Source organism: Amphiura filiformis, chromosome 6 (assembly GCF_039555335.1).
Source record: "Amphiura filiformis chromosome 6, Afil_fr2py, whole genome shotgun sequence".
NCBI classification, from domain to species: domain Eukaryota; kingdom Metazoa; phylum Echinodermata; class Ophiuroidea; order Amphilepidida; family Amphiuridae; genus Amphiura; species Amphiura filiformis.
Window position 1 is genome coordinate 21,206,355 of NC_092633.1, and position 22,931 is coordinate 21,229,285.

The window sequence follows — 22,931 nt, forward strand, 5'->3', positions numbered from 1 at the left end:
AATAATGAATGTTTATGAGTGCAATGGTAAGAATATTTTCATGAGTTGAAAAATGGAATGTTCCATTCAACGAAGCGAAGCTGAGTTGAATGGAACATTCCATTTTTCAACGAATGAAAATATTCTTACCATTGCACTCATAAACATTCATTATTTGTTTTATATAACATCTAAGTAGACCTTTGTCATTTGATTGGTTGATTGTAATGGCCTCGCACGAGACGAGTTTAAAAAAAATCATACGAATCGTATAGACGAGTAGGCCCTTTTTTAGCAAATTTATCACCAAAAAATAAGCCAATCAACATGTTCAAAATATTATAATAAGGGCCTATTATTATCAGGCTTTTCCTATGCGGTAAAATGAAATTTAAGCTTACCTAGCCACAGGCATGCTGGGCCTAACCTATGCGTGTTGTAAGCTTACCTTTTCACTTTGTTTTCTACTTTCCCCAACGAAAAAGGCATATTCACAGCTTTATTTGTAGATGTGGATTATATTTCTTACGGTTATTCATCATCCAGAATTGCCACAAAATAAGTGTGTTGTTTTAAAAATCTCCGTAACCGGTATGGCCGATCGGACTGAAAAAACATGCAATTCTCTAGCCATGCAATAGAACGTATGGAATATAACAAAATGCACGGTGCATATAACGAAAAAAACACGAAGCATATAACCAAATTCCACGGTAGTGACGTAGGTCGTAAAATAGTTTATTTATTGAATGACATGTGACCAACAATCGACCAATCAAATGGCAAGGATCTACTTAGGTGTTATATAAATTAAAATAATATATAATATAGATTGTATATTCAATTAGGTGTTTTGTGAAGTGTTTTGAATTCAAAGAAGTACCGATAAGTGTACTAAAATAATTATATAATAGAGCATATATTTCAGATATTTGAAAATATATTCATAAATCATGTAAGTGTATTTTGTTATTAGATGTTTTATATTTTGAAGAGGAAAGTTTGCATTTTGCAAATACTGAACTTAACATTGAATCCAGCTTATATGTATATAATTATCATGTTCTCAATCTGGTTTATAAACTATTGTCATATTTGAAGGCATGGTCAAACCATTAGTGGCACTAGTTTTTCTTTTAAAGAACTCAAATTTAAAGGGGGGTAACCCTATTGGTTTTGGATATGGATTGTCTTTAAAATTACATAATAATATCAAATATCTCCCCCTTTATGCTGCTTTGTGAAAAAACGAGAGCATTTTCAGCGTAAATGTGAATAAATAGCCAAATTTGCAATCCAATACCTTGTATACGTGAATTGCATTCTGGGTAGGCATGCAACAACAACAATTCCCGTTAGTATGACGAATGCTGACATGCTGCAATGCCCGGCCCGTATTGAACGGAAAATATTTGGTTTTTTTTTTTTTTTTGTTTTTTCGTACCGTTTCAGAAAAAAAGGAAACAAAATATATTTCCCCTTGCAATATGTACATTTCAAATGAATATAAAAAAGTTTGGGTTAAAAATGGAGAGGAAAAAAACCTTCCGATACCGGGTTTTGAACCGGGTACCTCTCGGGTAAAAAGGACGGCGCGCTAGCCAATTGAGCTATTTCACCAACTGAAATATTCAAGGAATTGTTTTAATTATATACGCCGGACCGTCTCCTCAGCACTTAGCGTAGTCTCCTACACAGCCAGTTTGCGCCGGTCTGACACTCGTCGATCCTCGTGATAGCCACATACAGTCTGGCAGCGAGACTACACTTAGCGTAGTTCGCTTTTTCTCTTCCCATGATCCGAAGAAATTTTTATTGTTTACAAACTGGTAACCTGTAAAACCGCTGTGATTCATGATTTCTCCGAAATACATCGACTTGGAGCGTCAAATTTCAGGATAGTAATGAGAAAAATAGTATCTATTATGTGATACCAAAACCTCATCAACAATGAAAAAATCGGGGATGATGCTGTCGATCGGGTTACGGACCTTTAATAAGATTTGATTGCACTCAAACGTTTTCCATGATATATCCTAAAAATACTGGTCTTACAAATAACAATGTAGTTATTTCCAAAACATGATACCCGGGTTTTCAACCTAATTCTGCATATTCACAGAAAATGGTGAAAACTGGTGTATTTATGGGTTCAGTGCTTTGTTATGATCCGTAAAAGTAAACCAATGTCCATTATATCATGTTATAGCGTGTATATCAAAAAATCAATAGTAGGATCAAAATTTTCCTTTGTGAAAATATTCTTGTACAGATCAGGTATGGTGTACCAACATATATATTCCTGCAGTTGCAGGTAGAATAGAAGTCTTTCATTTGTCTTAAAGATAGTTATATATGTTCTGTTAAATAGTAAGGAAATATTGGCTTGCTCTGAAAAAAAACTTTAAAAATACAAGAATTATAAACAGATCATGTACTCAAAAACGTTACCAAATACTCTAGTTACTCTGTATATCTAGCGTTTTTCCAAATTTTGTGATTAAAAGTAATCCAACAAAATTATGTCAATATAAATTATATAGTTATATACGTCACATACTTGGAGATATGTAAGCCTCCTGGTCACTGGAGAGGCACTGTATTGAACAGATTGAATGAAATAAAGTTGTCAATGGGACACACAAAATGTACAAGAAGTTTCTATTCTCTGACTCCTCTTCACCTATAAATCATATTCTGGCTGGGGCAATTACTCCAGATTCCAGAAAAATACAGCACTAATTTGTTATAAAAATATCCTGTTTTGCCAAATGAAACGTGGCTAAATTTAATTTTTGTAATTAGTTTGAACTGGCAAAAGTCAAATTTTAATATTTGGATTGTTTTTGGAAACTTTTAGGGTGATTTTTGTATGATGTGACAATCAAGCATAAAGACTTGTGCAACTATTTATGCGTTCTAATATTTGGATTTTCATTTTCAAATCAATTATCAAAATTAACATCAAATATTAAAATTATGAGCAAAGTCTTAGACTGTACTCAAGATTTTGAATCCTTAGATTTGTTCCCAGTCTTTGAATTTTGTGACTGCAATTGTAAAAAAAGTTTCATTTGTACGTTTTGGTCCATTTTCCCTCATATTGCAAGGATAAGGATTTAGCTATGTTTCATCTGGCAAAACAGGATAATACTTTTTATTTTCATTATTTTTTTTAAATCGGGAGTAGTTATTGGACAGTAGTACAAACGTGTCCTAACAGGAGCAGGAGGTTCTTGATATAAAAGGCTTAATAACTTAAAAGGTTAGTCATTTCAAATCGCATTTTACAAAGATTTTATGTAAAAAATTATTTTCACTTTCTCCCAGCTGACTCGGCACAGTCTTCTAGATCATCCTAGGCCTACCTGGTTTCTTGAGCGAAATCAGGTTGATTAATTTGAAAAGTTTTGAGAAACACGGTTGGGTGCTTTGTTGGTCGAGACGCCATATAATCAATTACTTGACAAGTATGCTTGACAAAGGATTTCACTTGGTATTAAAGCCTACCTGGATTATTTAAAGTATTTGATTCAGTTTCACACAGGCGAATACTATATAGGAATCAGGGGAAGGTGTGTTCCTGGATCTGCGACTTCCTCATTGGAAAAATACAACAAAAAACAACCAGACGTTTATTAGGGTGCCCCAGGGATTGATCCTTGGACCAATCTTGTTAACTACATCAACGATCGACTTGGCGCGAAGTTCAGTCAAAGGGAAATATATTTGCCGACGATACCTATACTGCAGGCATATGGTCAGTGACAACGGTCGCACTAGAATGAAGGAAGACCTATAAGCTCTTCAAAAGTAGTCCGAGACATGGTTTCTCAGATTTAATACTAGTATTAAAGTGCAAACGAATGCACGTAGGCAGCATAAACTAGGGTACTCTTATGTTTGGGGTACATATGGCCAGCGTGTGTATTGTCGCTAATGCGATAATGTTTTGAAAAAATGATCTGTATTTCGCAAGAATCATTTCCAAGTTAATATTTTCTGGTGTAGGTACGCCCGTAATTAGTGAATTTAATTGATAGTCGCTCAGCAGGAGATCACAAACATTGATGTTGGAATTGACGTCTGTGGAGTCTGCATGGGCATAATTGTTGCGAAGAACACGGGATTCCATAAAACGTTTTACTGTAATTAAATCTTAAGAATAATTTTTCCGCATGATATAATAGTTTCAAAAGAATCGGTTTTTGAAAAGACAAACCATGTGAAGTCAAACCATGAACATTGATGTTGGAATTGACGCCTGTGGAGTCTGCATAATTGTTGTGAAGAACACGGGGTTCCATAAAACGCTTTACTGTAATTAAATCATAAGAATAATTTTTTCCGCATGATTTAATAGTTTCAAAAGAATCGGTTTTTGAAACACTGTCAACATTTTAATGATCAAGATAACATTTCTATCATGCTTGTCTATCAGGTAAACACCTATCAGACAACTGTACATGTATATCATCGTTCTAACAACAACGGCATCGAACAGACATTTTTGCGGACGTCTTGGCCTATGATGTAACTTTCAGACCTTAAGTTATATTTGAAACGCAGGTAAGACTCAAGCCTATTTATTTCATATTCGTAACTGGTTTTTGTTGTTTTTAATTTGATTCATTTGATTAATAAGACTGCCTCTTTTGGCCATATTACAAAGTCAAATCGGCGTTATGGGCATTTTTATCCGGTTTTCTCCCGATACTTCAGTTTCCCCGCATCTTGCATCTAAACCGGTTCCGGGCGAAAGGGCACCCAGGCAGACACCCTTTCGACACGATAATACTTTGTTTGCATGGCTTAGGAGCCAGGAAAATTACTGGCTTATTTTGGGTGTCCATTCTATCCGATGTACCCTACTTTAATCTCCCTCGGTATTGATTGGCGTAACCCGACCTACCCTAAAATTAGGCCCGACCCTAGTATAGAGTTTTTGTTTGTTTGTTTGTTTGTTTGTTTTTTGCAACAAAAAATAAATAAAAACCGAAATTTAATTTTAAAAAATGAAGAAAAAAGTTCCAAGGCCTTTATCCAGCTTTAAAAGTAAAAAAATCCCTGCCTACCTTAGTACCCTAATTTTTTATGTTACGCCAATCAAACAATTGTTTTAGGCCTAACAGCGATCAAAAACCATCGAAGGAACGGAATCAAAAGTTGCATTTTAATGTTCTAATCAATGGAAAGGACGGCGAGAGTTGTTCGAGAACGCGTTGTTCGAGACTGTTTTGTATAGGCCTACAAGAGTATCCAATGGAGCAATCTGCAACTTTTGAATTCGTAACTTTAGAATTTTAGACATGTCTTTATTTCTTGATAAAGTAGCGCATGTGGCACATACGATGGTCTTGCAGCAAATGAAAAACAAAATTAGCGTGCAAGACTATCGTAAGTGGCACATACAATAGTCTTGCATGCATTAATTAAAGACTATCGTAAGTGGCACATACGATAGTCTTGCATGCATTAATTAAAATTGCATTGCACGTACGATATTTTATTTTATTAATTAAAAATAATTAAGCAATTTTGAAACTTAAAACCTGGTTTAAAATGTGCGTTTTTATATGGCCTTCCATAATTCGTCAAAATCTCATTTTGGCCAAAAATGTCACTTACGATAGTGTAGCACTCTGGCGACGATTTGATACTATGTGCTTTGATCTTTTATAATGTTTTTGCTTGTGTCATATATATGCTTGTTATTATTTAAGTTTATCTGTTGTAGCTTAAGGTATTTTATTTGTTCAGCGCCCAGAGGCTATCAGCGTTGGGCGCTATATTAAGTCTCTCTTATTATTATTATTATTATTATTATTATTATTATTATTATTATTATTATTATTATTATTATTATTATTATTATTACTTGTTCTGATAATATTTTTTACAGATTTGGTGTTACATATATGAGCAGCTACAATGGCTACAGTACGTTCACTATCAGTGATTGTAATAATCTATCTGAATATTTCTCTGTTGCAATTTACACGTGCTCAGTTTTATTGTAAGTATTTTTTGTTTCAAAAAATATTTGTATTTCCTACATAAACATGATAAAAGATAGGCTAGTATGTCATGTATGTGCAAGCGGTCGTGTTTTTTTTTGGGGGGGGGGGGGGGTTCTGATAACCGGGGACATTGACCCGTTTTACACAAATGTCCAAATTTGTATGTCTCCATCGCGACTGTTTTTGCAATGTCCGTACGTACGTTTGGTATTTAACCTATCAACCGGGGACTGATTTGTATATCAACAATAGAGGGCGCACTCTCAAATGCATTATTATAGGCTGTTTGTTGTCAATTGCACATCTTAGCTAAACGGGGATGGTCCTCGGTTGCAGTAACGTCAACGATTGGAGTATAAAGATTCATAGTCCACGTTTGCCTGAAAACACATACGCACCCCACACCCCACGCACACAAACACAAAGAACGACTGATCTAGAGAAATACAATGTTTAGTCTTGTCAAGCAGCAACAGCTGTAGCTTCAAACTTATTATCGGAATGGTTTATCAACTACCAGTTCCAAAATTATCCTTTCCAGAATTGTTATCACCACATATTGTAGTAGATCTACTAAATACATTCATTCCAGGAGTTTACAAAAACTGACCTTGGGCCTTTTAATAGTTTTTCTGACGGCGGAGAACGGTGAACCTAACCCTGTTTAAAATATACTTCACAGCAGAATAAATATTAAAACCAACCACGGTAACGTAAATGATGGTTACGTAAATGACAGCATCAAAATGTTTGAGCTATGTTGTAACATTTCCATTAGAAATAGATTTGTTCTTTTCCACAAAGTGTTAGTTTTCACTGTCTATATGTCCATTTTCAATTTTGACCAGAACAGACTAGGCAAAACAAACGAAATCGCTATTTAATTCCAGCGCATAATATCGCTAATGCGCTCCACTCTGTTTATCGTGACTGAGTTCGTCCTTTTTGATGTGTTATGACCGTGTAACCCCCGGGCAATAACCTAAATTGGAATAATTATAATAACGCGGTGAACTACACTATCAGCTACCTTCGACTATATTTTTATAAATACGTATTTGAATAAAACGACTTAATACTTCTTGTGATTATTGTGATTGAAATATTAGTACGCGTACGCTATTATCCTTATAACCCTGTACGTACACGGCGTGAGGGAAGGTCATAACGCATCAAAAGGACCGAACTCAGTCACGATAAACAGAGTGAAGTGCATTACAGTCAGTCTACTCTGAAGTACAAAGTACTGACGCGGACGCACACATTGTGCCGACTTTGAAGGCACGCATACCTGCAGCAGAGACGCAGCAATACGCACTGTTAACGCGCTGTGTACGCGCGCGTTGTCACTTTGTACTTCAGAGTGGACAAAATGTATAAACATTATGCGCTGGAATTAATATCCTTTGTTTTGCCTAATCTGTTTGGGTCAAAATTGAAAATGGACATATCAGACAGTGAAAACTAACACTTTGTGGAAAAGAAATACAAATCGATTTATAATGAAATGTTACAACATGGCTCAAACATTTTGGTGCTGTCATTTACGTAACCATCATTTACGTTACCGCGATTTGTTTTAAATGTTTTCTTTTTCTGTGAAGTATATTTTGAACAGGGTTAGGTTCACAGTTCTCCGCCGTCAGAAAAACCATTCAAAGGACGAAGTCAATTATTTTAAACTACTGGTCTACTACAATATCGGGGGTTTTTTTTTTTTGGGGGGGGTTGGGTCGCTGCTTCTTTTTTTCCTAGGAAGTCGTCGGGTCAACCAATTCATCTCAATCCAAGTATAATGTGCTTCAGGAATGCGAGTCGATTTGGACTATTGTCATTGAGTTATCAATTCTATAGAGACTGTGTAAATACAAACTTATTGTCCGACATAGAATAATCAGTTTTGCCTGGGTATTTTGAAAGATAACTCATACAGCTGAATTAGTTACATCGCTGAGCTAACTATAGCGATTAGTTTTTAGCCAATGAGATACCAATACCAATCGCTTAAGGCATGGCGACAGGTAGTGCCTGGGCCGCCGAGTGCTAATATATATTTATTTTGGAAGGTTCGTGTTTGTTTTAAATTTTGGGGCGTTTTTCCAAAATTTGATATTTTGGTGATATTTCAAAAAAGCGACATGCCAAAGACAAATCTTTTTGCACATACTTTGTTATTGCTAATACAACTCTTTTCTGCATACCTACGTTACAATTCGTTTTGGTGATTTAGTAATATTATAAATTTTGTGACTGCATTTTGGCGTTTTCGATGCGATTTTAGGCTTATACCGTGATTTAACGTTGATATCTGGTCTTGCTCCTTTTATAATTTTACTTTGATCGTCGGCTTTTGTAAATAACAGAATGTAGATTGGCTCTGAATAAGTCTCGTAGTCCTCTTGGTGGGTTTTTTCATGATATAATTAGTTTGTATTTGCATGTAACACCCCAAAATCGACCTCTGAATTCAGGGTTGAAGGCTGTTTTCGGAATACCCGTGGACTCAAACAAGTGCACGAGTGGCGACTATGGTTTTATACTTCCCGCATTGATGATTGCGTCTACGCCTAACAATATACTTCTTTCTATATGTTGACTGTATAGCTGGTATACAAAGAATTGGTTGACCATTTGGTTAGTATAACTTCAGGGATAGACCCTTTATGCGCCTTTCTATCATGCAGTATCTTTACCCGCAGACATGTGCCCGTGTCATGTGCCAATATTGCGTAACGTTAAAGGTTAATATATTTCTTTGACTTTGAATAAACTGTGTGATTCTATGGCCGAGCGGTCTAAGGCGTTGTGGTTTCTTAGTTGCTGTTCTGAGCGTCGCTTGTTCGAAACCGTGCGTCTGTTTTATTTATTTTATTTATTTATTTAATGACGTTTTGGGGCTCGAGAGAACGGACACACTTATTTATTTATTTATTTATTTATTTATTTATTTATTTATTTATTTATTTATTTATTTATTTATTTTATTTATTTATTTATTTTTTTCGATTGATTATTTGATGATTGAGTGAGCAGATTTATCGATTGCTACTTAGTTAGTTGTGGGACTTCTATTTGATTTTGATTGACATCGTACATTAGTATTGATTTTTTCCATTAAGCATTATCAAGAATTAATATCACAGGTTTTAGTGCAGATAGGAAGTTGGCTTAGTGATACTATCCGTTGATTCAGAACCGGAAGGTGCCGGGTTCGATTCTCACCTATGCCTATTTTTTTAAAGACTTGGAAAATTACTGCAGTAAGTTTATTTGGCGCGCGATCTCAGTTATTCATTTTCTGATGGCTGTGCCTCTTACAGACACCCTCCCTCTGGAATCCAAACCACGGTTCGCTCATTACACCTCCCTTAACTCGCGCGGAGTTATTTTATGACCCTCAGCAGCTGGCGCCCGGAGCTGGCGGAGCATTTATAGACCGGTTCGTTTCACTGCCTGTACAAAATAATTATTTACTTGGTGTAGACGATGTGTGGTGGATGATAAACAGTGCGTAAGGTCTTTGCAAACTATTTAACCATGGTAACCTGACTTTCTTGGAATTTCTTATAGAGTTATTGCATCATTATATTATTATAATACCTCGTACAGAGGAGGCTTAAATACATCCTCAATGCACTATGATTGGGAAATGTGATCAACATAACCTAATTTTAAAGATAATCGTAATTTTAAAATTGCAGCGAACGGGCTAATAGTCAAAACTTATATAATTAAATTTGATTTTTTTATAGAAAACATTCATATTGTCCCACTGCATTAATTTTTATTCATAAGTCTCAATGTTATGAATGCTAAATAAAAGAATGAACACATTAGATATTTGCACACAATCCCAATGCAGGGTATGGTCATCTGTGCCACAAGTGTACAAAAGGCTGACATACCAAGGTCAGAAACCCCGTTGGGTTACGGGAATGTATTTAAACATCATCTGATTATAATAGTTCCCGCTGTCTTTAATTCCAGCAAACATTGATAACGTTCCACAGGAATGGATAGACTACTATGGTTATTCTTATATTGAAAGATTAATTGAGTTTTATAACAATGTCGGTAATGGCGGCAGCAGCAGCAGCAGTTATGACGGCGGCGACGATTTTTACTATTATTATCAAGATTACTACTACAGCAGTTATGACGGCGGCGACGATTTTTACTATTATTATCAAGATTACTACTACGATGGTAAGTATGCTTATTTGTGTAACTAGTAAAGAAGAGGCCGCTTGTCCAACGCTTGATTTAATAAGTGGCGGATGTAGAAAACGTACATAATTGTCGCGAAGCGGCAATCGCGACGATGTGGTGTCTGAGAGGGATGTAGAAGTGAGAAACTTTTACAAAACGAAGGCTCAATTGAAGCCATTTTTAGTGGGCCATTTTGGTATTATTATTGTGTACAATTTTAGTTTGAAAAAGCCGAACATTTGTGAAGTAAAGGTCGAATTAAAGCCATTCGTGGAAAAGTTCTTACTATTATACAAATTATTGCTCCTAGACCATTAAGGCGTGGGCCGTGGGGTATGAGCGACCTTGAAGTACAGGTATCTGGAGAAGGGAAGCAACGAGTTACCCCAAATCACAGCGACAGGTAGTGACTTGGCCGCCGAGTGTTAATATATATTTATTTTGGAAGGTTTGTGTTTGTTTTAAATTTTGGGGCGTTTTTCCAAAATTTGATGTTTTTGGTGATATTTCAAAAAAGCGACATGCCAAAGACAAATCTTTTTGCACATACTTTGTTATTGCTAATACAGCTCTTTTCTGCATACCTACGTTACGATTCGTTTTGGTAATTTAGTAATATTATACATTTTGTGACTGCATGTTGGCGTTTTCGATGCGATTTTAGGCTTACCGTGATTTAACGTTGATATCTGGTCTTGCTCCTTTTATAATTTCACTTTGATCGTCGGCTTTTGTAAATAACAGAATGTAGATTGGTCTGAATAAGTCTTGTAGTCCTCTTGGTGGGTTTTTTCATGATATATTTAGTTTGTATTTGCATGTAACAACCCAAAACCGACCTCTGATTTCAGGGTTGAAGGCTGTTTTCGGAATTTCCGTGGACTCAAACAAGTGCACGAGTGGCGACTATGGTTTTATACTTCCCGCATTGATGATTGCGTCTACGCCTAACAATATACTTCTTTTTTATATGTTGACTGTAGCTGGTATAACACTGGTATACAAAGAATTGGTTACATGTCAATGACCATTAACTTCAGGGATAGACCCTTAGATTATTTATGCGCCTTTCTATCATGCAGTATCTTTACCCGCAGACATGTGCCCGTGTCATGTGCCAATATTGCGTAACATTAAAGGTTAATACATTTCTTTGACTTCGAAGAAACTGTGTGATTCTATGGCCTAGCGGTCTAAGGCGCTGTGGTTTCTAAGTTGCTGTTCTTGGCGTCGCTTGTTCGAAACCGTGCGTCTGTCACTTTTCTTATGCTGCTTTATTTTTCCAACGTTAGGGCCTAGAACAACTAATTTATAATTTCTTTATTTCTTTATTTCTTTATTTCTTTATTTCTTTATTTCTTTTTTTTTTAAATTTATTTAATGACGTTTTGGGGCTCGAGAGAACGGACACATTTATTTATTTATTTATTTATTTATTTATTTTTCGATTGATTATTTGATGAGTGAGTGAGCAGATTTATCGATTGCTACTTTAGTTGTGGGATTTCTATTTGATTTTGAATGACATCGTACATTAGTATTGATTTTTTCCGTTAAGCATTATAAGCATTATCAAGAATTAATATGACAGGTTTTAGTGCAGATAGAAATTTGGCTTAGTGATACTATCCGTTGATTCAGAACCGGAAGGTGCCGGGTTCGATTCCCACCTATGCCTATTTTTTAAAGACTTGGAAAATTTCTGCAGTAAGTTTATTTGGCGCGCGATCTCAGTTATTCATTTTCTGATGGCTGTGCCTCTTACAGACACCCTCCCTCTGGAATCCAAACCACGGTTCGCTCTTTACACTCCCTTAAGCGTAGGGTGTCCAAAGCAGAAACGAAACGGGCGACTTGTATGCATACGTTGGGGACGTCTGAGGGGATGTTCCCCCTGAAAAATGAGAAACTTTTGCAAACCGAAGGCCCAAGTTGGCCCAATGTTGTAGGCCCACGTTGGAAAAAAACCACAGTGCACATTTTAATCTTTAATGCTCTGGGTAAAAATTAAAATTTGTTCATCATATCAACCTAGTATATAATGCTCATCACAATGTGACTTTGTATATTTCTTATAAAAATATACAGTTCTGATGCCTTCCGATAGGAACACAACACGTTGGCACGAGCGGGACTCGAACTCGCAACCTATCGATTATGAGTCGGGCGCCTTATCCACTCGACCAATCTCTCTTGGGAAAAAAAAGATAATTTGCTTTTTGGGGTTAGTCCTAACTATATTGTTTTGGATTTGATTCTAATTTTATGCAGATTTCATATCAAATGAAAATGAAAGAAAACAACCCTTCGATCCACATTTTCAAAAAAGAACTGAAAAATCATTATAAATTAGAAAAATATATTAACATATGTAGTAATAATATTCGTTTATTCTATAAAAGATGGTGTATTTTCAATTCACTTTAAAGAGAATAAGATCTAGGCCCTTAAACACACAGAGAGGTTTTTACATGGGGGTGTGTAGGGATAGAACCTCGTAATGTGAGGTTCTGTACTCATGGTACTTGCATAGCGTTGTGTGAGAGTTTCTCTGTGTATATAAAATTATATTTTATCATGTTTATCATTGTGTATCACGTGTATTATTAATGTTTACCTCTGTTTAAACTTACATTATTTTTCCTCTGAAAAAAGGGAATTTTTTTTTGTCAAAATCAACTCAAAATCAATGGATGATTTTGCAAGCCACAATAGAAATATCGATTAGTTCTGCTGGTTATGTTAGAAATGAAGTACTAAGTTGGACATTTTGGCAGTTGCAAGTAAATAAACGTGAAATCAAAACGGATATTCCGACAAAACTCTAATATATAGACCCACACGATGTGTCTTACAGAGGTGGGAAATAATGTATCTTTCTTTAGCAAACTATATTAGTTTGAAATGCTAAAAATGAATTCGAAAAAAGCTCGCGGCCGAAGTTAAGGCCTATTAAAAATCAAACATTTTTCACTAAAAGACACAATTTCATACCTAATTTTAAGACCAGGATTTTTTCTACTAAATGTATATCCAAGCACTATGTTTTAACTGACATTTCTGAAGGAAAGAAAAATATTGCTTTATATTTGACCGAGAAAATAAATTTCATAGCAAAAAGGTGTATCTCTGAATTGTGCTGATTTCAACATTGTATCGATCGACTTTTAGCGCGACTATGTATAACAAAAGAAGCTGTGACTAAAGTTCTGCCTGTCAACAACAACGTTGATGTTTCTTTACCTTAGGACTGTTTAAAGCAGAATTGGAGTGTTACCTTAGCCCTGCTGGTATTGATTATCGTGGTACCATGTCGACGGACATTGACGGTGCAGAATGCCTGATATGGGACGATACGTCGCAGCAATATAATTCACTTAATTTTCTATACGCCGGGCTCGGTTCTCACAACTACTGCCGCAATCCGGATCAAGACCCTACTGGACCGTGGTGCCTCGTAGCAAATGAAAACGGATACCAATATTGCGATATTGGTACCCGGACTGAGACTTTTTGCGACTGGTTAGGTAAGATCGAATTTGCTTATTAATTTTTTTCCAATGCGCATTTTTGCCCCGGGATTTTTACATTGGCCCGAGCTATATAACTTCATCCCGGAGGTGGGGCATGCACTGAAAACTGAATGTGCGATCGTGCGGGCACTGCGCATTAACCTCTTTTTGAACTCTTATCGCCCAATCATCTCGATTCGCCTTTAAGTTAAAAAGAATTTCATTCTAGTCATTGCTAGTGAAAGAAACCTAGATTTTGTCATTGTCAATGCGCATACCATCAATGCGTACTCTCGACAAATTACCGATGGCCAATGATTATTTTTGCAAATCAACGCATAACCAAGTCGAAACAAGAGGTGTTTTTATTACAATTTTAAATAAATATAGATTAACAATCGAAAAGTGTTCTAATCATTATTAGTCCCACAATATCAATCCAGAGGATGACAGGTCATTAGTTCTCACCTGCTTTCTTAATTATTCATTTAACCTTATGATTTCAACAAATGTACCAATCTTCAAATGTTTGGTCAGAACTTCATCAGGAGACTGGTATTAAGGAAGGTTTTTTTATTTCAAACTCTAATCGTGACCCGCAGGTCAAATTGCTAGAATTGTACATTAAACACACCTAAACAGACACAATGCAATTTGCAGGCAGCAGTTTAATCAGCGCCAATATTGCAACATTGAAACAAACAACTATACAAACATCCAATCCAACCCAACCCAACCACATCCCCCAAGTTAAACCCAAGTTCGGAATCGGTGACCTTTTGGACACTTGACCCCAAAACTTATCGGTTTGTCTCTGATAAAGGAAGTAATGTACTGCTTCTTTCTTCTCGGTTTTGTCTTTGGTTGAGACAAGTAACTGCCTCAGAGTTTGATGGTTTAAAACAACCTCTGGTTCCATAACCGCCGAAAATCCTTCGTAGGGCTTGTGCCCGGGGCTTGTGCCCTCCAGATCTGAAGGCACTGCTACCAAAGCCATTTGTAGTCATAAGAGCTACCCGCTCCAGCTTGTCCGGGTCCATGTCTTGCCATGCTCTCACAGTACCAGTTTCTAGAACCACATCTACTGGCAGAACCTTCGTCCATACTGCAGTCCACCTTTGGAGTAGTCAGAGACATATCTGACAACGGCGCACCACCCTTCAAGAGCAGAGTGCATAAGCATCTTATTTCTCGTGTCTGATGGTTTGCTGTACCCTTTCATTCTTGTTGTCCCTAAGCTGCTGTGAACCACTGGCATGACTGGTCCGATCACTAAGTGTGTTGTCCTGTTCCAAACGAGCTAGAATAATTCTCAACGCTTTGTAAACGGGTGCCGAGGTCAAAAGAACTGTGACATATCTTAATATCGTAATTCTTCGTCCTCCTCAACTATTTATTTCTTTATTCGCTCAGCGCATTGGCGACGTGGTCGTGGCTAACAATTTTATACAATCACGTGATTGTCCCGATGCTGATCACAATGCATGGTTTAAGCGGAATGTCGTTCTTGTGGACTTGCGCAACTCATAAAATTTGGGTTGGTTTTCGGTGGTAGGTAACAAATGTTTATACTCAACTCTGTTAATACCACCCTCTTTCTCAATTTCAAGAAGTACATATGTTAATTGTTTCTTGTTCTTACTGCACTGTTTGGATCCTTTTTACCAAAGTCCATCTTGGTATACACCTAGGTTTCATTATCATTGAGGTATAGGACTTTTTATTTTTTCGGAGAAGAGCAGGTAAGGCAACTACTTGATTATATTTCTACATGTTCATACTACATACTCTGAAAATTTTAGAAAATTCGCACGAGTCCGTTTTTTTAAATCACATTTTGTTCCTAAAATGGGGGTCATAGCGCCCTCAACGGGCACTCTCTCCATAGGGCTACATGTAAAGACCAGTTATAGACAAATGGCCCTAAAATAAAACGGACTCGTGCGAATTTCCTCAAATTTTGCATATGATGTATATTTAACATCTGGAATGTAATGCAAGTGATGTCGTTGCTGCTCTTCTAAATTCATTTTTAAAATGTCCGCCCCAGACCAAGGTGTATATTTTGGTGTCACTAAGAAGTTTCTCACACGTGCTATGGTATTCTTCGCTATTATATTCTTCGCTAATATGGATTGATTTTCTGAAGCTGTTGCACAGCTTTCCTCTCCCCTTAGAAAGGTTAGGGCGGCTTAAAAGGTTGACTACGTTAGCTTTCAGGCTAGTCGCACCTGGTGGTAGTTTGCGACATGTTGGTTTGGAAGATGTAACCATGGTAACAATGTCAGCAACATGTATTCCTAACTTGGGTTGCCGGTCTCCTGATGAAGGGCATAATTTGAGGTACGTCTTAATTTTGTGTTGAGATCATAGTCTACCAACACAAATGAATTTCCATGCTACCTGCTATCTTAGTTTGCATATTTCAAGCGCACATAATACCATCAAATGATCATTATAATGTTATATATTTATGAATCCTGCTTAGGCTGTTAAAGTGACCGGGTATATATAAATAATAAATTTCGGATTTGTATAGCGCCTTTTTCCCGATCTTTCTCTGCCGTGGTGAATCATCACAATCAGATCGCATCAACTGCCGCAGACCTATCCGCACTTAGATTGTAACATCCACCAATTTTCAATGCATCTCCACAAATTCCATTGGGTGAAGGAAGTTTCTTTTTATAACCAAACAACTAATCACCGATTTTTCTTTTGACATTCAATATTTCTTAATGAACAGTCAGAGTAGACCCGGAGTGTTTCATAGAAACTACAGGTGAGGATTATCGTGGTGATGTTTCAACTGCGAGCGGTACACCCTGCATTGTATGGAATGTCTTCACCCTTCAAACTCTCGGGGGTCTTGGTAATCACAACTCCTGTCGCAATCCGGATGGAGACCCGGACGGAGCGTGGTGCTTTACATCCTTGGAGGGTGGATATGATTATTGTGACATTGGTACGGCAAGTAACGAGTGCGCGGTAATAGGTAAGATCTCAGACAAAATATGCAAGTGTATGGCTCATTATTGAAGAGATTCATCAGGAATACAATATTCAAATTTCAAAGTTTTTCTTAGTAAAATTCCAATAAAAAACTCACGTTTTCCAGACAGTTTCGGCAATCCACTCTGTTGCCTTTATCAATGGTGTATGCCAATCGATCCTTTGGTGGATGGTATGACGTCATCGGAAGATGATGACGCCACTGAATCAATTCGTCGGGTGCATCACATACTGGTCTATCTTGAATTTTTGACTTTTCTGAGAAAATTGGTATATAGTTCTTTTTTACGAAGCTCTTCTAATTCAACAAATTACAGACCTCAATTTTTCCTAAATAATTAGTTATAAAATATTAAATTTGAACTATCTATGATTTTTACAAAATACGTTTTTCACATACTGATCTATCTCGAAAAAACACGCATTTATAGAAAATCTCAATTGAAAATCTGCGTATTAAGTTTACCTTTCTATAATTTAATTAGATTATGGATTTTCATGAATGTGGTTTTAAATTAAAGCATATCCTTAACAGATTTATTTAAGTGGAATCTTTAATTATATTTACGTATGCAATATTGCTTAAAACTACACATAAGTTGTAGTTCTGTATGTGAAATAGTTAATTTCCCGATATCGTATTTAAAGTGCATTACATACTGGTCTATCTCGATAAGCTTCGAGATAGACCAGTATGTGATGCGTCTAAAGTCACGTCACCGATCGCGAACTTGAGATAGCCCACAAGATAGACCAGTATGTGATGCACTTTAAATACGTTATAGGGAAATTAACTATTTCACATACAGAACTACAACTTTAGTGAAGTTTTAAGCAATATTGCATACGTAAATATAATTCAAGATTCCACTTAAATACTTCTTATAAGTATATGATTTAATTTAAAACCACTTTCATGAAAATCCATAGTCTTATTAAATAATAGAAAAGTAAACTTAATACGAAGATTTTCAATTGCGTTTTTCTCGAAACAAGTGTTTTTCGAGATAGACCAGTATGTGATGCGTCCGACGAATTGGTCATAAACGTGACTCAGTTGGTAGGCCCCTCGTCGCCGTTCATTAGGTTCTCTTTCATTACTCCGATGATGAAAAGACCTATGAAAAACTTGATAAAGACCCAACACCTAGATTTAAGCGCAAATTAGTAGGTATGCTTTCAGAGCTTAAAAAAGAGAAAAAGATCACTGAGGAGCAATAATAAAGATTTATACCCCAAAACAGAAAACATCCCCCGGGTATACGCTACTCCAAAAATTCATGAGCCGAATGTGCCGCTCCGTCCAATAGTGGATTATACGGGGTCGATCGGGTATGCGACGTCACGAGCATTAGCGGACATCCTGTCCCCCCTTGTAGGAAATACCCACAGCATGTAAAAAATTTCGCAAGATCTCGCTGAAGAAATGACTGTAATTTACATTGAGGAGTGCTGTTTTATAGTATGAGCTTGGAACGGTCCATGGATTTCCCATGGATTAGCATGTGTCCCTCACGGACCAACCTGGGTAAACAAACAAACAAACAAACAAACAAACAAGATGAAGTGTTCGTATCACACGACGTTGTATCACTATTTACTAACGTTCCCATCCCCAAAGCGCTTGAAATTGTGAAACAGAGATTAACTAATGACAAAGCCCTTGCTACACGCACTAACCTCTCGGTTGAATGATGACATTATGAATTTGCTCGAGTTCATCCTGGCTACTTCTATATCGGGATCAGTTGTACAGCCAAACATTTTGGGCGGCTATGGGCAGCCCAGTTTCCCCGATTATCTCTAACATTGTCATGGAACACTTAGAACTTAGTAACGGCTCCCATTAATTGTAAACCGAGACTGTTCAAGAGATATGTAGATGACATTTTAGAAATTGTCAAGAAAGACTCAGAAAAACTACTCACTGAGCATCTCAACAAAGTGGATGAAAGATGGAGGAAAGCGGGTCTATACCATTTCTGGACACCCTTATAGTGCGTAAGCCAGACGGCAGTGTCAAACTTTTGGTTTACAGAAATGCAACGCACACAGACTGAACTTCAATTCCGCCCACCCATTACATCAAAAACTAGGGGTTGTGAGAACTTTATTGGACAGAAAAGACAAAATTGTAACTGAACAGGAGGACAAGAAAATAGAGGAAGAACACATAAGGAAAGCGCTACCCCAACTGATTGATAAGGTTAAAAAGGAAAAACAGCAACCCAAGAAAAAGACCACCAATAAGACATCTGAGAACAAAACTAGGATCAATGTTACGCTCCCCTATATTGAGGGAATTACGGAGCGTGTTCAACGAATCTTACGCATCCACAACAGCGCATCCACAACATCGCGTCGTCAGTGAAACCTCACACTAGTTTAATACGGCTTTTAGTCCATCCTAAGCACAAGGTTGCTACGGACGACAAAACTGGCGTCATATATGAAATTGCTGGCCACAATTGCCAAAAAACTTATGTAGGTACTCGAAAAAAGGAGCATAAAGTTGAATCTGAAAAAAGGCTAGTAAAGGTAAAGAAAATCATATCATAAACTGGGACAATTCAAAAATCCTTGCTATGGACGACACCAGAAACACCAGATAGGGAGTCGATCTGGGTTACGTTTATGACCAATTGATTCAGAAGGCGTCATCATCTTCCGATGACGTCATACCATCCACCAAAGGATCGATTGGCATACACCATTGATAAAGGCAACAGAGTGGATTGCCAAAACTGTCTGGAAAACGTGAGGTTTTTATTGGAATTTTACTAAGAAAAACTTGGAAATCTGTATGGCTCATTTCTAGTATTCGCCATTCGATGATCTCACTTCTTCCTATAGTGCCGTACCTCAATGTATGAGTACTATCGGTTACAGGTCGATAGTCAAAGGATCATTAGTCCCAAAACCCAATAAATGTAGGCCCTATTATATCCTTTCCCTAACTCTTAACTAAATCCTATATGCCTAAGCTCTAATCCTAACCCTAACCTACCTATCTATCCTCTTCGGGCCCTGTGGCCCATTAGGCTGCAAATCTCCTCCTCCAGCTGTCCCTGTCTCTAGCTATTGGCTTGGCTTCGTTCCATGACCTACATCCTAACCCTAAACCTGACTATAATCCTAACTCTGACCCTAACCCAAGCTTATCCATATCCCTAATTCTAAACCCTAATACTAACCATAACCCTAACCTTCACTCTACCGTTAACCTTAACCTAACATAAAATCATAAAAATCGTTAACTTTAAACATTTTGGGACTAATAATCCGTCGAAGTAAATGGGCTGTTCCCGTATTATTGTAAGACGTTCCTGGAGCCTGCACTGAAAGCCAAACTGGAGTCTAGGTGACTCTAAAAGCAGAGTCCTGAGACTCTATGTCTAAAATGACTTCACATTGGGAGTCAAAGTTCTTGACTTCGCTGAAGAGCCACTGTTGATGACTCAATACAGGAGTCATTTGACTCCCAATGTAAAGTCATTTTAGACATAGAGTCGCGCAGTGGCTGGACTCTGCTCCTAGAGTAACCCAGACTCCATTAATAGAGTCACCCTGACTCTATTACAGGGTCACTCCGACAGTCCGAAAAAGGACAAAATAATGATACACATAGATGTACATCAAGATACAAATTCAAAGTATAGACCTACCGGAATAGGAGACTTTACTGTTGAGTTTGACGCCATAGGCGTTTGTCAGACGACACGATGGAGAAAATTGGTCTTGACCAATGACCACCATCCCCTTGGAATGGGAGAATATACATTCCATGGTGTCAAGAGCCAAACAATTACAGAGTCATAATGAGCCATAAATTTCTTGACTCCGTCGACGACTCTGAATGTAGAGTCAATTGACCCCACAGGTAGAGTCAATTGACTCTCCTGTGATAATCAGGTGACTCCTTTGGAGAGTCAGTGCTAGTTTACTCCACTTATAGAGTCACTTGACTCCATTCTGGCTATCAGTGTGGGATTGATTGCATATATATCAGAACCGGGAATTATCCCCCTTCTCATTTTGGGAATAGCTCTGACACTTATAAGGTGCACAGGAATGACTCTTCTGTACACGGGAGCGGGACCAACAGCTTACGTGAATTCCGAACGACGAGATGCCTTGTATACACTACCTTACATTGCTAAATACAGAATTGTATGGGGTGAGAAACAAACTAGTCTCAAAGTAACTGGACACGATCGTAGGATTCCCGAGCAGTACCTTATAGGAACATTTTGGAAGAGGAAAAGAATTCTCGCCTGATGCAAGCCTAGTGAGGAACACCTCACCGTCGCTCTTTTATCATTGGGTGTCTAATACGAGAGTAGTATTCTGTTAAAAGAAATGTCAGTATGATAACAGTCGATGTCTGTGCTGACGAAAAAAAGTTGGACGTGGGCAACTATGCAAGCCCAAGGCTCGAACTCCCGGTTCTTTTGACCGACAGCTCGGCCAACTCACCGTCTCTCCCAGAAAAAAATACCACTTGTTTCCTATCAAAACCATACTTGGCATGTATGTTACTTTGGATGAAAGTAGTAAACAGTGTACTTCGGTTATATTTATAAATGCGCTTTTATAAATAAGCACGTGACCACCTCCGCGCTTCCATAACAGCTTATAGACAGTAAGTCTCTAAGTTACCTTCTACATAGCGAGTGGTCTTCCAATACATTTGAATGCAAAGGCGGAACATCATGAGACTGCTGTGCAGCAAAACTGTCTATTTTGTTCAACTTTATGATTATATTGTAAACGTTTCCGTCATTGAATATTTTTTTCCGTCGTCAAATACTTTCAAAATGTTGTTTTTGATAACATGTTACAAATGCGGAATTGCAAAATGTGTAATAAATTTGCAATTCAATTAATACTTACATTTGATGATATTTATCTACAGAGTTCCTATCCCTTTCTGTATAGTGGTCAATGCATGAGGATTTGGTCACGCTCGCTGGTCTTGGTATGTCATGCCCATGGGCCTTAAAAAACACATATTAAGGGTAGACGAGGTATTGTTGGTCGTAGCAACCGAAAAAACGATTTTCATTATCTAAATCAATATATTATTGAAAAATAACACTTTGATCTTTTGCAAAAGTTCATTTTACAACCCATATACTTTGAAAACTTGCTTAATTTATTGCTGCTAATGAGTTATCTACGTCTTACAAAAGTGTTGTTGTTTCAGCCCTTTTTAGAACATAACTCAAGAACCACATGACCTACAAAAGTATATCTGTGATATTTAGATTCTTCTTCAAGCTCGCTATGAATTGAGCAATTCAATTTTTGCCAAAGCTCAATACCATTCGCAAGATGTTGTGAACTACCAAATCGCAACAGTTTAAAGTTGTTGCTAACCTTAAGAATGTTATTGAACTATTTAATTTTACCTTATACAGATATCGGTTAAACTTTGACGCACAACAAAAAATAGGTAGTTCACTAAACCGACTCACCATGTGACCCAGCTCTTTATGACTACCTTTGTAAAAAAAAAAGTGACACAATGAGTCAGGTGTCATTATGGTCATAACACACAATTCTCGCTATTCACAATAAGGGCGCCGCCAGCGGTTTGCGATGTAATCGTGATGTATCATGGGAAAAGGTCGACATCCAAGTCTGCGCAATACGAATATTACCATGCTATTACATAGGAACACGTGACAATATTTTTTAGTTTATTACACGCAAATCGATAGAGAAAAAATTAATTGTGCACATTTCAAATCACATTATTAAGTATTATTGAGTATCGATTCGCGTGTAACACCTTTATTTTGACAAACTATAAAAATATTGTCACCTGTTCCTATGTAATAGGAACTTTCCAGGTTCTTGTATGTTCAATGAAATTTTTATTTCACATAGCCAAACGACTTTTACTTCCCTGTGCTCAATCGGAGAAAAGACGTACAGATTTACCAAACATCGAAAAACATTACATGTTCAATGAAACATGATGATAAAAAAAAATAGATATTTGCATTTTATTTCAATTTCAGGGGCTGTAGAATAATTATCTCCTGGGGAGGGTAACATTTCCAAACGGCGTGCCAAAATGCTCCCCTCCCCTTGGTCTGCCAAAAATCCCATCTCGGCCTGCCAACATCATGCCAAATTTTTGGATTCTAATTTGCAAACCTTAAATGGTCTAAATATATATTGTCAGCGCATC

At 37.1% G+C, this 22,931-nt stretch overlaps 1 protein-coding gene across 1 annotated transcript in view; it reads left to right on the forward strand.

Moving 5' to 3' along the window:
- The first annotated feature begins 4,455 nt into the window (after positions 1-4,455).
- Positions 4,456-22,931, forward strand: part of LOC140154406 (uncharacterized) — a 35,636-nt gene continuing 17,160 nt past the window's right edge. Inside the window, exons 1-5 of the mRNA XM_072176973.1 lie at positions 4,456-4,548; positions 5,882-5,995; positions 9,987-10,205; positions 13,457-13,735; positions 16,467-16,715. Coding sequence (XP_072033074.1) covers positions 5,911-5,995; positions 9,987-10,205; positions 13,457-13,735; positions 16,467-16,715 — 832 coding nt within the window. The 5' untranslated portion in view covers positions 4,456-4,548; positions 5,882-5,910. The remainder of the gene's footprint in view (positions 4,549-5,881; positions 5,996-9,986; positions 10,206-13,456; positions 13,736-16,466; positions 16,716-22,931) is intronic.